This window comes from Ornithodoros turicata, chromosome 2 (genome assembly GCF_037126465.1).
Source record: "Ornithodoros turicata isolate Travis chromosome 2, ASM3712646v1, whole genome shotgun sequence".
Lineage (NCBI taxonomy): Eukaryota > Metazoa > Arthropoda > Arachnida > Ixodida > Argasidae > Ornithodoros > Ornithodoros turicata.
In genome coordinates, this window is record NC_088202.1 from 14794439 (window position 1) to 14812092 (window position 17654).

Sequence of the window (17654 nt, forward strand, 5' to 3'; positions counted from 1 at the left end):
ATTTATGGCAGATATGCCCATGCTTTCAAGACTTTGACGTCCGCCGAAGGGAATTACACTCAGACAAAAAAAGAAGCTTTGGCAATATATTATTATTATTATTATTTTTTTGCATTAAGAAGTCTCACCAATGTCTCAGGGGCAGATAGATTGCTTTATATACAGAACATCCGCCTTTGGCAGACATTTTTGGATCAAAACGAGGAATTCCAGTCACAGCAGCGAACAGATTCAAGGGTTGGGCTTTGTTTCTCCTGGGTCACGCGTTTGGCATTAAGTATAAGTCAACGGCTGAATTCTCGAATGCTGACGGCCTTTCAGGTCCAGCCCAGATCCGGTATTCGACGCTGCAATTGATGGTGACATTGGTGGTGGTGAACAATTCTGTAAAGGATAAAAATAAATACCCTGTATATACCGAGCGTTCTTTGTTTAGCCTTTGCAGAGCTTTTATGAGAGAATTTTTTTATAAGAGCAGCATAGATGTCGTTTTTCACTTGAGTTCCATGGCCAGGCGAACATTCCTCCCGAAGAAAGTGTGCAACGACAAGATGACTCATAAACTAAAATGCATTGCCTTTTTAATTAGGGGACCGTGCAAAAGCGAGATAACAGATTGAGGGACTATCTTAGTTGCGCGCGATTTCACGCTTAAAAAGTCCTTAAACACGCAGGTATCCATCACAGAATTTTGATATACAAATGAGATGACAACGAAACAGCGACGATCATGAACGCAGGGAGTACAGCGGTCATTTCACGTGCGTCCCTAAGTCTGCTACCGAATTAGGTAGATCACATGACACGGTTGGACCACGTAACCCTAGAGTAGCTAACCGGTCGAGTAGGTTTGGGAACGCGCTTTACGCCCTCATCGAGTAAGCATGGAGCCGATCGTATTGTCTTCGCAGATGATGTTTGGGAAGACGTTATGGACCTCCTACATGATGTATACATCGTTTCTAAAAATCATATAACACTGTACAGCCAACACCTATCCAATCCCAACTGAAAATATCGTAGCAAGATGTAGTAAAAAGATGCACTCGCGATCGTTTCTTAGCAACTTCGGAAGCTTGAAGTGAAAAAAGAAAAAAAAAGAAAAGAGACATAACAATACAACATGACGTGAATGTTGCTTGGATGAGTACATAACCGATGCGCATGGAATATAAAACACAAATGCAGAGTACAAAATGCACTCCTGAGTCAGGGAAAAAAAAGTAAACTTGCTTTCGAATCCGCGGAAGTGAATCCCGCCTAGCTTCACTTTCGAAAACCAAGTCACAAAACCCGCATCGAAACAACTGTTGATAATTGGGGGTTTACGTCGCGAGACAACTGAAACAACTGTGCCAGCTTGTTTGTTTTCCAATGGTGTTATGATGGTCCATCCCATCCTGTCCTGTCCTGAAGGGATTATCTTTGGGAAAGCTATTCCCGTGGTACGCTGGCTCAGTTTCGTTTCCAAGTTCCCGGAAAAAGAGGAGACGAGGTTGGAGTGTCGTCACTACTCGGTCTTACCCACCTGTATCGACCTTGGGAAAGTGAGTTGACAGAGTTTACTGGTGGGTTGGCTCGACCTAGTTTTGAAACGTAGATACTAACGTCATCGAATAACTCAACCTGGTTTTGAAACGCTGCTTCCACTAGAATGCTACTCCACTTGATTTGGATCGATGGAGATGACTGGAGTAGGTGCCGCCCAGATGGCCGCTTTGCGGCCCATATAAGCTTCCGTCGGCGAGGCCGGTGGGCTCCTGAGGCGCGCTTTTTTTGGTTTCGGCTGAGTTGCATACCGAGATTCTGCGAATGGTATTTCACGGCACGCGCTCTTTTCTTGACTTTCGAAGGTAGAATGGCGTTCAACGACGATTGTCTCCCGTTCTGTTATCTTCCTTTTGCCCGACATTCCCTAACTAAAGAGTTAATTAATTTCAGATAATTACTCGTCTCGTAGTCACATATTTTCTTCCAGAGGATGCCCACCTAGCCCCAAGAGGCAAGTGCAAAAACGACATCTATGCTGCTCTCGTAGCATTTTTACACAAATCCTGTAAATCGCAAAAAAAAAAAAAAAAAGAGTAAAGTAAAACCTTCTATACTCACAGGTGTGAGCAATGTCTGTGGTTTTTCACCATCGAGGATATGACAGTACGTTTTGGTTTCCGAGCTTGTTCTACTGTCCCGCGTTCTCTGTCTCTTCACGGTCACGAAACAGATATGTCAAGACCACAAAGGTCTGCTTTTTATTTATTTAGTCTATTTATAGGTCTTTTATAGGTCTCTTTTATTGGGATCGTTCCGCCGTCACTATATAACATTTCCACACAAGAAGTACGAATACTTATTTTCTCAAGAAATACGAAATATGAATACGAATATGCGCATGTAGAGCGTGTGCAGCAGATATGCGATCCCTACGCGAACACGCAGTTACGCACTGCTGGCGTCACATCTGAGGAAGTGCAGGTGCCCAGGTGGTGAAATATGCCAACGCCAACTAGAAGGGCTGTGACGTTAATGTCAGCCACCATCCACCATGAATGTGGCCACCGAATCCTCGCATTTCAGTGCGGCCAGGAGGTGACCAAAACTCGCGCCGCGTCAGACATTAGCAAAAAATTACAGGAGCGAATGAAGCAATGCTCCCTCTACGCCGTCACAGTGGCTTGTCTCGCGGATGTGGGACCTTTTCTAGGCTGGGTATATGATCACCTCACCTAGCCCGCAGAGGGGAAATTCCGGCATTTCGTTTTCGTAATTCTTCGTTCACTGTTTGCTATTGTTGCAGGAGATGACGATTGAAGCCCCACCTGGAACAAGAGTGGGCTCAATTTCCGAAGATTGTAGTACGTGGGGCACTACCATGACCATCCGTGACACAAGTGGACAGGGGGCGCTAAAGATTAATGGCCCCGCTTTGCCCCCCTACTGTACTTGCCTGATCAATCAGGCCGTATTTCAGGTGCGTACCATCCTAGGAGATATACATGTAGGAAGTCAGGTAGACACGTTTGGGGAAGAATAACGAAGGTTCTTAGTGTCAGGATGACTTCGGGCGGCAAAAAAAGAAGAAAAAAGCAAATATAATAGAAAAGAGCGATACTGTAGCTAATGTGAACTGTTTCTGTGATGTGCCGTACACAGACATTGCCTGTCGTTCATACTGTCTTTCAGATGCTTTGACAACATAAAATGTTAACAAGGTAAAGTAATATAAGCCAACATATATCGACCTATGCGCACCGAAAAGCAGGAGAGATTCCATTCGATTTGTTTCTGTGATGAAAGCCCACACAGACTTGTTTGTCGTTCTTATTATCATTCCGCAGCTTTAACCAGATACGTAAAATGTTAACCTTGGTTTCCCTTCCTTGCTTTCCATCATGGCAGCATGTCAGTCGGGAACATAAATCACTGTTGCTTGATGAGTTTGGCATTATTTCCCACCAGGCGTCGCCGCGAGCCGCTTCGCCGCAATATTGTAGCAAATTAACATTATTCGGCGTTCTCTGTCACATGTGTAACGTGTTGAGCTGTGTTAACAAGCAATACGCAGCTACTCTTGTCCATCAATATAAACTGACTGTCTGCATGTTTACGGTACCTGGATGGTGTACGGAGCATGGTAGGGCTCGGGAATAAAAGTAGCTATATATCTGCTGCCTCAACGAAGAGTAATTCGTTAGCAATGGTTGTACGGCTCAGAAAATGCGGAGAAATTTTTAAATTGCGCGAAATGGTTTGCAGATATGACACAAATGTAGGAGTAGAACTGAAATGTGCTATGGTGTAATGCTAGACGGGGTAACGGTCTATGGGGTTTGACGTGAAGTGAGATCCACTGACCCGAATTATAGAGGATAACTTGTTAGTTTCTTTCGTTTTCGTTGTGTACACGGGTTTAGCATCTGCATAGTAACGACTTATGAGTGCAGGAATACGTATTTCGAGAGTCATTGATTTTAACGATCTGCAGTGTTCACAAAAAACCTGTGGGAGCGGCGACAGACCTAACTGAATTTTCCGTGACGGGTAGACAACGGTCACCAACAGGGACAGGTGTAGGACAACCGCCTGTTCATGTGGGCATGTCCACGCCACGATGAAGCAATACTTCGCTGTTCCACCTTGGCAGTCTCGCTTGCAAGACGTAATAAAACGTAGCGTTCCAAAGCCCGCAGCTGACTTGCGGTAACCTCACCTAACAAACACGCCCTGTGCTATGTTTTACTAGGCACTCCTAGCCATGACGGTGTTCTCATGCAACCCTCCGCACGCGAGCTGTATACGAGAAAATGGGAGGGCTTACGTTGAATACCGTGCAAGAAACTTCACTGCGGTCACGGTTCCCGTGGCGCCATCTATCGTCAGAGATGAGGTTTCAGCGCAGACCACAGGAATTCCCGATCGGGAAGCCCAATCATGTGATCACATTTAAAATGTGCAATGTCAGGAGGAGGAGAAAATACAATTACAAACCCTGGGTTATATATTCGTACAAAAAATTCCGGGTGCAGCGCGCAATCCTGTTGCGCAAGACAACTTTCAATCACGCACGTGTGAACACGGTGGTGGTGGTGGTGATGAAAGGGCGCGCCGTTGTCGACCCCATAGAGGTGGGCAACGTCACGGCTGACGCCACTGGGGGAACGTGCGTCCTGGGCCGACTTCTAAGGGTACTGTGCCGACATATGTGTGAAAGCGTCTGAGGAACACCCAGGAAAAACCCCAGACCGCACAGCCGGCACCGGGAATCCACCCGGGTACCTCCCAGTCTCGACGTGACAGGGCCAACACACTAACCACTCAGCCGCGGGAGCTGTTCGTGTGTGAACAACTGCTTGCTTCAGCTGCCAGTCTGCTACGTAATGTCAATCGCTCAATAGTGACGCGCGCCCCTTCTTTTTCTTCCTTTTGAGGTTGGATTTGTCTGAAACAGCGGAGTCGACCAGTTACTGTGCTCGCTCCTGTGCCAACAAAAGTGCTTCACTGATCTGACGTCGGAGTTTGTGGAGGGATCGCCGCCGCTGCAAGCACTCTTGTAACCTCATTCACAAATAATGCGCGCTTCGGAAAGGAAATATTTCGCGTGACAGTTCCTGAAGTTAGGATGTTCATACCACGCGGTAAAATATACAGTTTCATCCAACGTGAAAAAAAGACTTATTAAAAAATCTACTTTTCCGAGCATGATGGGGCGAACTCTAATCATCTCAGGAAAGATTTTTCCATGACTTTATCGAATTGAAGTCGCGACAATTTCAATTTTCTCAATATATATAAAACGAGAGGTTGACCTGGTACAGTCCGGAGATCATTTGGGATCATTCTACTTGATGCGATCCATTTGGCTTCAATACTACTACTTCGTTTCTGTGATGAAAGCGAAAGTCTTGCTTGTCGTTCTTGTTATCTTTCCGCAGCTTTAACAACATAAAATGTTAAGAAGACAAGACTATTAACATGATAAAATGTTAAAACAAAATTATTAACAAAATAAAACGCTATAAGCCAGCATTCATCGACATAAACGTACCTTAAAGCAGTAGCGGTACAATCAGACTCCCTATTGTCCAGATTGTACAATGTACAATCGGTAGAAACGAAGCTTACGTCGGATTTACACCGTTGCACTGCAAAATACGTTTCGTACTACTTTGATAATAGCTGAAATAAAATTGCGAAAACCTTCGTTTTGAGGGCCGCAAATTGTCGGCTGTGCGCAGATCTCTGAAAGAAGCCATGCCGGGCGGCCATATACCCGCCCTTTCACTCTATCTTTTCCGAGCTCCCACTGATAACAGCAGCATGGCTGCAAAGCAAAGTGATTTGAAAGAAGAGCGAGAAGCAAACAAGAAGGAGCGGGAGACCGTTGTCATCCCCCGCATCTTGCATTAACTTGACGGAGGATTGAGCGCGGCTGACAATTGGTGCGACACGAAACGACGTTCATTCCATTTTTTTTCTTTTTTTTAGCTGTTACCGAAATAGAAGGGGATGTATTTTGCGGTGCGATTATGTAAACACGTCGTGCGCTATCTGTATCTGAGAAGTAAACAGCGTGAGGTGGCAAATTTCGAAGATCATTAGGGGAATTCGGCTTGTCGTGAATTAAATTTGACAGAAGTGCTGCAAGGCGAAACCTCCCGCGAGACAAACAGCTTGGTCCCATACAGACAAGTACAGTTTTGATATGATTTCTTATCATGTTAGGTGAGACACCCGGTATATATGTTCGAGGCGTGCTCTCTTAAAAGGGTCGTCAACGCAAAAAAGTCGATTAGGTGCATGCTTAAAGATGAACTTCACCGCATAGCACGCTCCTAGCCAACCACCATCTTGAATGATATCGTTATCTGGCCTGATTTGCTGAAAACGGGAGGCGTACACCTTTTTTATGACACTTATGCTGTTCATTATTGTCACAAAAAAGGCGTACGCCTCCCGTTTTCAACAAATCATGCTAGATAACGATATCATTCGATATGATGGTTGGGTAGGAGCGTGCTATGCGGTGAAGTTCATTTTTAAGAGTGTGGCGCAGTTAAGCGAACAGCTGTCGAGTGAGCTGTGCCACGCATGTTAAACATGTCAAGAGGTCAAGTGATTTAGCGCCATACTGGCGCCTTACTGTAGGGTTGTCAATTGGGATATCCCGAAATCCCGGCCAATTTTTGACGTCCCGAAGTCCCGGGAGTTCTTCCGGAACATCCCGGGATTTCGTGAGAACAAATGACAGGAAAATCAAACACCTGTAGGTCATCAGGCACAGACTCACTCCTTCGTGAGGAAATGACACTTTTTATGACCAGAGGGGGCAAACAACCGCTGCCTCCACATGCGTACATATATTTCCTCACTGTCGTTTCTTCTAGCGTAGAAGCTGAACACACCTTCAGTTCGGCAGCCAGTATTTGCACAAAAGTTCGCTCGCAACTGGGGGACACCACCCTCGACTCTCTGTGCCTACTCAGGTCGTGTGTTAATCATTGTACAATGTGATACGCACGCAGCGACGGTGTTTTAAACCGTTTAGTGTTTCGTTTATTTCCATTCGTTTTTCTTTTTGTGTGTGTTCCTGTTCTTCATTCAAGTGGAATGTTACACCGTTTGAAGAAATTATAAAGTAATATTTCCTGTTATACTTCAACTGTAGCGGGACTGGCCTTTTTTTTTCACGCGCAACAGTGAAATGCTGATAAATAAAAAATAAGTGGCATATCGTAGCGAAATAAATAAATAAAATAACAAAACGTAATAAAATAAATAAACCTAAGTGTTTCGCCGTGGCTATTTCACCATGCAAATTTTTAAGTGTTTTCCTTCAGGATAAGGTAGAATTGACAAAGCGCGCATGAACTGCGCAGAACACGCCGATATAAACACTTGAGGTAGATGAACTTGGAAGTAGAGTCCTGCACGGGGGGGGGGGGGGCGAGCCCATCTCTCTTATGTAACGTTATAGGGCATGAGGCAATAGAAGGACAAACACAACAGAAGCATCACGACGCCCAATTGCAACTGGGATAAGCATGGACTGCCGTATCCCGTTGCATTTTCGAATTGATATCAACGTTGGTATTGCTCTATAGTTTTGAAAGTAGCGATATTCGTTACTCTGTTTCAGAAGCGGGCCCAACACTCATACCAGTGCATACTCTTTGTGAAATGTTTGGGCGGAAACCCAGAAAGATCAGCAACGACCGTAGACTGCACTTCTCCCCCCCCCCCCCCCCTCGCAAAGCATTACGCATTACTTGCGGTAGAGTGGTACACGAAGAGGGTATACACATAGAAAGATACGCTTTACATTTTCGTTTTGTCAACTAGGGATAAGGGAAGAAACTCGGCATAAACTTTTATTACATATAAGTTTTCGGCACAAAAGAGCAACTTATTGACACTCGGAAACTAGAAACCTCGTAGCACTGATATAAATGGAAACGCTCTCATCAAAGATGCAGTTATCGAATGGACGGACGGAGTAACACGCTGCACATGAATACCGGTAACTAACAGAATTTTTTATAAACGAACACGGGAAATCTGTTTCAGTTATTGGTCCAGTCAATGGTAATCTACTACATTTATGTACCATTATTGGTTCGTTTGAATTTTTTCTGGGACAACTTGACCGATACCAAACTGAATTCTTCTAACGTGAGAAAAAAAGGAACGAAACATTCGATGAAACGGGCGTCACCGATTCGATGATATACCGTTTGAACGTACGTCGCTGAACGGCGTGTATTTGAGTTCGTATACTATACGGTGACGCCCTTTGAACGATGTGATGTCCCTCGTCAGTTAGGAAGCTAATCAAGAAACAGTCTGTTCGGAAGCTTGCAGTGATCTTCTCTTGCTGTGACATTGTAGTTGTGAGCTATGAAATATCTGATGCCCGTGCTGACGGGCAGCCTTGAAGGACGATTGAAGCGCATGGCCATTGAACGTCAGCAAGATTCTGACGTGTCAACCTATAAAAAAAAAATGATCCAGTGTTCTTTGAGAAGCTGACACGTTACACGAATGTTGAAGAGCAAATGGTTTAAATCATCGCTGAAGTCTCCATGCGTGACAGGGGATAGTGCACTGAGCAATTGAAGGAACCAGCTCACTTTTCCAACTAATTATGTGGCGCCATCTGTTAAAACGCCTTTATAGTTTTGCCACAATTTCCAGGTGAAATCAATGGCAGGAACCCCAGTAGGCGAGATATGGACGGACGGAAATAAATGTGCCGGTGTCTCATTCCCTATGGACCTGAATGTGGACCTCAAAGGGTGTCTTATCGGCTGCACAATTCTCATAGTGAGTGTCACTCGTTCTTTTCTTCTTTCATTCTTCCTCTTACTGTAACCTGTTCGAACTAATAGTGTATGGGTGATTTCCAAGTGAAGTGCTTTCTCAATTGTCACAGAAAGCCGTTGTGTGGGATCACGTTCTTATTAAAGCGTTGCAAAAGGAAGGTGTGGATGGGCGGGATGACTGTATCAAGTGAATTGACATAGGCGTGGTCTTTTAAATAGAGATGGAAAAAGTACTTCTCAGATGTAATTGAGTTAGAATTGCGACTCGAATTATATGCTCAAGTATTAAATTGCACTTACAAATGAAAAATACTAATTGCAACTTAATGGCAATTGCACTTGCTCTGGCAAGCGGCTGCCAGCACTCCTAGCTAGGAGGCTAGGAGTTGCTAGCACTCCTAGCTGCTGTGTTCGCATCTTCACTGCGTTACTCTTTAGACACTCAGCGAAAGAAAATGCTAGTAACAGGAAGAAAAGATTGCCCAGCTGTTGGATTCGAAATTCAAAGTACCGTGTATCTGCGAAGTCCGGCAGGCGAGATGCCGCAATTTTGTCGTGTCGTCCTCACACGCGACTGACCATTCGTCGACATCGTCTACTGAAGTACGGGAAAAGAATGTCGATCACTTCGGTGAATGTTGACGAAGGCTACTGTAGGCATTTTGGGGTGCTGGACCTTGTTGTGGACGTCCGTCGTTGATCATTCACCGCTACTGCTGTTGATCCTTGAGTAAGGGCGACAAACATTGCCACCCTTACTACTACACTCTAAACCTTTTGATACCTTAAAGGGTTGTTGAGCGACACTAAACACGGAAGCGACTGCACGTCGGAGTGAACAGGAACTTTACTGCCGCTCAACAGGTTATGGGCCCAGAAAACTACTGGGTGTGGGCGCATGGGGCGGACGGTCTGGGGTCTAGTACTGCGGGCTGCCTTAGATCAAGGATGGCGGAGTTTTCAGCAGCCAAGTTTGCAGTAGCGAACCTGACCGACGCGAATTGCCAGCCGTGGAAATTCCAAGACAAGATGCTACAGGTACGGAAAGGAACTTGGGTGTACGCGGAGGAAGCGGGTCTGAAAATCCCGACGGCGTCCTGGATAGCAGGTGACAAGAAGGCACAGAGTACAGCCTGTACAGAGTATCGAGGATAGCCAGATGGCGCACGTCTGTAAGTGTAAGACTGCACGAGAGATGTGGAAAAAGCTCCGGAAGATACACGAGTGCGCAAACGTCAGCAACAAGCTCTACCTACTGGGGAAGCTGTATCAGTCACGTCTCGGTCCAGAGGAGGACATGCATAGGCGCACCTTGGAACTGGTAGAATGGCTCAGAGGGATTGGACAGGAGACTAAAGATTTCCAGGTAGCTGATTGTCTCCTTAGTTGTCTTCCTCAGAACTACGAGGCACTCGTGACAGCTCTTGATGCTTGTCCAGATGGAGAGCTAGCGCTCGAATACATTAAAGGCAAGCTCGCAGAGGAGTGCAAAAGAAAGCAGGATACCTTGGTAGGAACATCTAATCCTGAGACTGCGAAACGAAGCGCGTACGCGTAGGCGAGGGGTTCCTCTGCTGCAAATCAGGGGACGTATGCAGAAAGATTCGAAATGGAAATGTGCTCTATGTTCCATCTCTAAGGAAGCAGTTTGCTTTCCGTGAACAAGTTGACGCAACTGGGAAGTGTTGTGACTTTCGACAGGGACCGCTGCACAATTATTCACAGCGATAGGTTAGCAGCAACCGGTTACCTAGAAGATATCTACCGGCTTGTGATCAGCAGCGCCATGGAAGAACAAATCACACGAGCTTCCAATCACCGTGGACTACGGGCAAGACGTGGCAATAGCAAATCGGTCAATGCGGAACGTCTGCTCGCCAAGACGGTGCTCGGGGTCTGGTCGTGGCCTCCTTTTTACTTACACAAAGAGGGTGTTGCTAGGAAGAATTTTCTCCCTTTCCGACCTTGCAGGTTACACAAAAGTAATCGACTGATGAGTCTCGTCACTTCAGACTGGGAAGGTCCACCACGAGGACCCCTGCGCTGCAATCACAGATGACGACATCGTCAGTGTCGTCGCTTCCAATAGTGTTCAAGAAGAAACTGATGATGAAAGCGAGGATGCACCAGCTGTGTCGCTAGAAAATGCGCGAGCGGCACTGAGAACAGCACTAGTATTTTCCGAGCAACGAAACAATATTTCGCAAGTTAATGCCATTGGCAAAGGTTCGCAAGAACTGGATGCGTGTATTAGAATGAAGCAGATGACAATGAATAGTTTTCTGTGTAATAGTCAATAAAGATGTCGTTTTAGGATCACTCTGGATTTTCGTGTTTCATTTATCCGGTTCCCCCGCTATCCGGACATTTTTACAGGAAACAAGGCCGTCCGGATAACCGCGGGTCGACTGTATATGAATCTGGATTAGTTCCTCGGGCTTGGAGAGTAGCTAAGGTTGTCCCTATACCAAAAAAAGGGCGATTTGTCACGCGTTGAAAATTACCGACCTATTTCTTTAACTTCAACATGCTGTAAACTCTTCGAACATATCCTTAGTAGTCATATATCTCTATTCCTAAGTGACCATCATATAATCAGTGATTTTCAGTATGCATTTAGAAGGGGTCACTCTACTACTTATCAGTTGATCGAATTTGTTCGCTATCTATCGTAATCCATTGACAGGCTAAAACAGGTTGATGATGCGTTCTTGGATATGGAAAAAGCGTTTGACAAAGTACCACACACTAAGCTGTTGTACAAATTGCATTTCATATTCAAAAATGATAAGCTTTTAAGCTGTTTATCGTCATACCTTAGTAACCTCTTCCAGTTTGTTGAAGTTAACAAGACACCATCCAGTCAATTACCAGTACACTCAAGGGTTCCTCAGGGATCGGTTCTAGGGCCTCTCTTGTTTCTTTTATATATAAATGACATGGCCAGCAGTGTGAGCGCTAACATTAAGCTTTTTGCAGATGATTGTGTTTTATATAAGGAAATAAGTTCGACAGTTGATCAAACCTGTTTACAGGATTCTCTAGATGCTATTGCAGGTTGGTGTAAAAAATGGCAGATGGTTATCAATGAACAAAAGAGTGTTAAAATGACAATTACCAGGAAGAAAATCAAGCTGGAGCGTAATTACATAATTAATGGCATTGGACAGGTCAGTCAGTTTAAGTATCTAGGTTTATTATTCAGTGATGATGATATCAGTTCGAACAAGCATATGAACTGCGTATTAAGTAAAGCAAACAGCAGGTTGTACTTCTTACGAAGAACGTTGAAGGATGCGAATTCGGACACAAAGTTAATTGCATACAAGGCCCTCGTCCGCTCCCATTTTGATTATGGTTCTGTGGTCTGGTTTCCAGCAACTATCACAAAAATTAAGGAGTTTGAGCAAATTTCTAAGAAAGGGAATTCGTTTTGTTTTCAATAAATTCGCTCGTCATGATTCACCCACGCAGCTGCTCGAATCGGTAGAGGTTTCCACGTTAACCGATAGGGGAACAGTTCAACGTTTAAAGACACTCTGGTTAATCATTAACGGTCAGTCATGCATTGATCCATCATTGTACACTAGAATGACGGATAGAGGAAGCTCCCGAAACCAACACACTAAATACATTGAGCATTCTCGTTTTCATTCCAATTGTTTAAAGAACTAGTTTTTTCCTCTCACGATCGCCACCTGGAATTGTTTGCCCAGCAGGCTTTTGATTGTAACTCATTAGCATCATTTCTTGACCTTGTTCAGAGTATTTTGTGTTGAATTTTGTTAGATGTGCGTGAATTTTTATAACCTTAATATTCATATTGCTGCTACGAGGATGTAGCCTCACTGTTCAGTTTGTTTATTTATTTATTTACCCTCAGGGTTCTTCGTTACAGAGGGGAGTGGGTACTACACTGAAAATAGGCATACAAATATATTATACAGAAAAACAAAACAAGAAATGCAGTTGATTCAAATGCAGGTTTCGTGGACAAATAAGCGTGTGGTATGGAACAAAGCACATGTATCAAAGCAGGTATAATCAAATACAATACTCACTAAGTGCATTGTTGAAATGTGTGATACAGCTGATGTTGCAAACAGAGGAAGGAAGGTGGTTCCACCTACGTGCTGTGCGAGGAATAAATGAATCTGCCAGTGTGTTAGTTGCAGCTATGAGAACAAACACTTTGTGAGAATGATCTACTCGCAAGGATTTATAATGTGCAGAAGAAAGAAGTTCGTTTTTAGCGACGTGTTGTGATAATAAATTTTATGAAACAGAAACGCTAGAAAAGTTGCGTCTGGGCTGTAATAACTGTAACGATAAATGATTCTTCGTTAGTGTCACGCTGGATGTTCGATGGTAGTTGCAGAGAATGAATAGCGCGGCTCGGTTTTGCACTTGCTCTAATGCGTTAATCAGGGTACGATTACTAGGGCTCCATACAGCTGATGCGTACTCAAGATGGGGTCTAATCAGCGACTTGTACAAGTTTAGTTTAAGGTTACTAGGGACACGAGAGAAGTTACGTTTAAGGTATCCGAGCGTACGATTGGCCGTATTTATAATTTAGCTAACATGTGATTTCCATGAGAGGTTTGTAGACAGGATTACACCTATGGCTCTGCTGGCGACAGTTTACGGTTTATTCTCATGTGTTTACATTTTGCGATATTTAATTCTATTGACCATTTCTGACACCATAGTGAGATCGCTGTTAACTCGGCCTGAAGCTGTTCAGTGCCATAGGTTGTGTTGATTTCGGGATACACAGCGCAGTCGTCGGCGTACAGTCTGAGGGACGATTTGACAGCGCCAGGTAGATCGTTAATATAGATTAGGAATAACAAAGGACCACGTACAGAACCCTGCGGCACGCCAAAGGTAACCGGAAGGGAAGATGATCTTTGATAGATACAAATTGAACGCGGCAGGAAAGAAACTGCTCAATCCACACTAAGCTTTTCTTATCAATGCTAAGTTTGCTGAGTTTGTACAGGAACAGAGAATGAGAAACCTTATGAAATGCTTTAGCGAAATCAAAAAAGACGCAATCTACCTGGGAGCTGTAGTCAAGGATAAGGGCAATGTTATGAGTCAGTGAAGCTAGTTGCGTAGCACATGAAAAAAAAAATACGAAACCATGCTGGTGAGGACAAAAAATGAGTGCAAATGCAAGTGATTGACTAAGTGTGAAAATATTACATGTCCGAGAATTTTACATGGCACACTGGTCAACGATATAGGCCTGTAACTCAAGGGTGAACTTCTATCTCCCAACCTTCCTTCCCACCCAACCTTCCAATCGGATGGAACACAACCTTCTTCAAGTGACTGTTGAAAAAGTGTCGAAAGTACAGCGGCTGATGAAAGTGAAGTTGCTTTAAGAAATTTGCTATTGATTCCATCAACGCCTGCAGACGATGACAGCTTTAACGAGTCAATCACCTTCATAATCCCAACGATGTCAAACACTAGGGGATCCATTGGAAGAAGGTTAACTGATATGCTATATGACACATCTACAGACGCAATGTAAGAAAACGAATTAGAAAATTGATCATTTAACACGGAAGCGCACTGATCAGGCGGAATATCATCACCACCTGGTTGTTGAAGCTTAACATCATGTTCGCCCCAATCTCTGAAGATACTCCAAAACTTCTTGGGATTCTCTTTTAGCATGGTCGGCAGAGTTTGCTCGAAGAAAGTATTCTTTGCGTTTAAAACTTTCTCTATATATTTTTGCCAGACCTCTTAGCAGCGCGAAATAACCTTTTTTTCTTATTTCGCAACCTCTTGAGATGAGTGTTGAACCATGGGCAGTCAGACCGCGAGAAAATTCTGCGTTGCGGAATGTATTTTTCCATGAGAAATTATAAAGTTTCTGAAAGCGTTCCAGTAGTCATTTCCTGACCGCGTGTGATATATTCGAAGAAAATCCGACGACCATGCTTCAAGCAAGCTGTTGATAGTTGTGAAATCAGCATTGTTGTAATCCCGAATTAATTTTATCTGCCTTACTGGACGCTGAGTAGACATGTTACGCTTAAAGTGGATGAGTTTGTGATCACCAAGACCAGGTAAGCACGTCATAGATGACAAGTAAATTGGCGTTGTAGTAAAGACAAGGTCTAATGTTCATGAAGTGACCTCTGTTATCCTAGTTGACTCTTTTACAAGTTGAGTTATAATTAAAGTCTAAGCACAGGTCTAAGAATTCATTACAGTCAGAAGAATATGGTACAACAAATGGTGATTCACCCTCCCAAGTTATATTAGGCAAATTAAAGTCACCGAGCAGGAACAAAGGTAATCCTGGATAACGAACAACTACCGTATTAAGGACATCATGAAGTTTGCACATGAATGACCGATCCATCGATGGAGGACGGTAACAGACGCCCAAAACAAAAACGGATGTTGTTGATAACATATTAAAACCCAAAGTATTTCAAGACCACAATCAATGTTCACGATAACTGCATTGAAGTGTACGGCTACTGCCACGAGGACACCAACACCAGTGCGTGAGCCTCTATCAGCGCGGAAAACATTGTAATCACGTCCACACCTAAATAACTCACAAGTTGAGATTAATGCAGATAACCACGTTTCAGTCAGCACAACTGTAGATGCATCACGTGAGTCAATAACTGAGCAAAGATCGTCACGCTTGTTTACGACACTTCGTATATTAGTGTACAGGACAGATATTTCATTTGTAAAACAATTAGGCATGCGTTCAACGACGCTTACATACCAATCGCGTGCCTCATGACTCGAACTCGCAGAATCCAGCGTTTCTCCTGAATTCATTCTGTTCTGGTGCTGTGAAGGGCTAGTATTTTCGTAGACAGAGTCAGCTTCACTATCATACATAAAACATTTGTTGTTGATGTACAACTTATTGTAGCGAAAAGGACTGTTCATGCTCTTCCCATACTCCAATAGCTTTTTCCTAGCAAGACAGGTGGGTTGAGAAAAGTCTTCTGCAATGCTGAATTCACTCTCTTTCAGCTTGTGCCGCAACTGTAGCACACTGTCTTTTACTTTAAAGCTCGCGAAGCGGACAATAATGGGCCTGCGCTTATCATTACGGAAAATACCGATCCTGTGCGCTCTTTCGATACTATTAGCAGGAAGGTGTGCAGTTCCCGGCTTATCAGCTCTGTTGCAGTTTTATCTGCCGCAGCCCAAGTTTCACTGTGATTATCAACCAGTCCGTGGAATATGAGGTTATTCCGCCGTTTCCTATCCTCGCCATCAACCAAGCGGCTATTAAGCGCAGCGTGTTCCCGTTTTAGGGTGAGAGTGGCCTGCTTCAGCGAGTGAAACTCGCATGCAAGGCGGTCTATGGTTTTCGTCTTACTCTGTAGGGTGTCCAGACGACTATCAATGTGATTAAGTTTCGTTTCCAATTTTTGTTGCGAAGCTTGTATTGCGTTCACAGATTCAATGAGAGACGCTTGGCCGTTATCTAGCTTTTCCATCTTAGCATTGATATCAGATAACAGTTGCAGTACTTTTTGTACTTTATATGTGGTCTTGGGCGGACCCGGGTTCTCTTCTACATCACCACCTAATGACAACAGGTGACGGATGACAGAAATGCACTGGCAAGCAATATCACAAAGAACTGTGGGGCGTGGAAACACTAGTAAGCATGGATCGTCGCTACGTCGAGCGTGCAAAGGTATTGAATTTTGAGAACCAACCTGAAGTAGCAAACTAAGATTAGTGAACTGGATCCGGACCATGTTCCCACGTCAACTGAAGAAGTCGAAAGTCGAAGTCAGGGTTGCTGCTTTTATACACCTGACGAAAAGGCGCTGCTGACGTAGCAGAAGTCACACTTGATGTCCTGTAGATGGCTCCCGTGCTTGACACATGCTGTACCGGATCCTCGTCGTACAAAAGTAGGTTGACTGGTATGCCGCAAATTGGTTCACGGCAGGCGTTGCTCTGAAGCCACGATGAACACGCATGATCAAAGTCGGGCAGGACAACAAGAATCTGAAGTAGCAAACGAAGATTAGCGAACTGCATCCGGACCATATTCCCACGCCCACTCGTTGTTGAGTTGTTCAGTGTACTGCCTGTTACTTTGTATGCCACTCCTTCTATGACATTTTTAATGTCACAAGTATTCTAAATAAATAAATAAATAAACTACATTTCTGACAATCGCATAGTTGTTGGCACTGCGATGTCTGTCAGAAGTGTCGCGATTGATGGCCTTACAGTTTCAGCAGGTTGTGTAATTGTAAAAGAAATTGCTGAAGATGACTTCCCGCCGGTATTTTCAGAGATCTTAGGAGTATACGTTGTAAATTCTCAAAATTATTTTTATAGCACAGTGTTTAACAACCGTTGAATATGCTAGTCAGTTGCATGTCTACGTGGTAACCACCAGTCAGGAAACCACTCTCTTGGAAAATTTGAACAGCGTTTCACCTGACGTGCTGAACCTGCACAAACTCCCTGATGGCAGGCGCGTTATCAATCCACGTCATGCGGTTCTGTAGTGTGCCCTATTTATGTCAATTCATGCTATGTGCTCTCCGATTGTATACGTTATTTCTTAACTCATGTCAAGCTTTCCTTAGTGTGCCTGAATTAATCCACGCCTCGCTGTTAATCATGCCATGTGTTTATTATTTCTTCACGTCGTGCGTTCTTCCAGTGTTTAATACGTAATTTTAAGTAATGCACTCCTCTATAGTGTTCCCTTGTTATGTCACCAGTATTCGATCTGCATTCAGTGAACAAATTAAATATATATTCAACATTCAAATACCCCCTACATACACCCTGTATCGCACCCTCGCT

General features: G+C 44.0%; 1 protein-coding gene across 3 annotated transcripts in view; it reads left to right on the top strand.

The window, feature by feature from the left end:
- Positions 1 to 17654, top strand: part of LOC135383137 (phospholipid scramblase 2-like) — a 53009-nt gene that overhangs the window by 30664 nt on the left and 4691 nt on the right. For 2 of the 3 annotated variants that reach the window (XM_064612740.1, XM_064612739.1), the window contains exons 6-7: positions 2795 to 2968; positions 8689 to 8817. In XM_064612740.1, the coding sequence (XP_064468810.1) occupies positions 2795 to 2968; positions 8689 to 8817 (303 nt within the window). The remainder of the gene's footprint in view (positions 1 to 2794; positions 2969 to 8688; positions 8818 to 17654) is intronic. The other variant, XM_064612741.1, reaches the window with a different exon arrangement.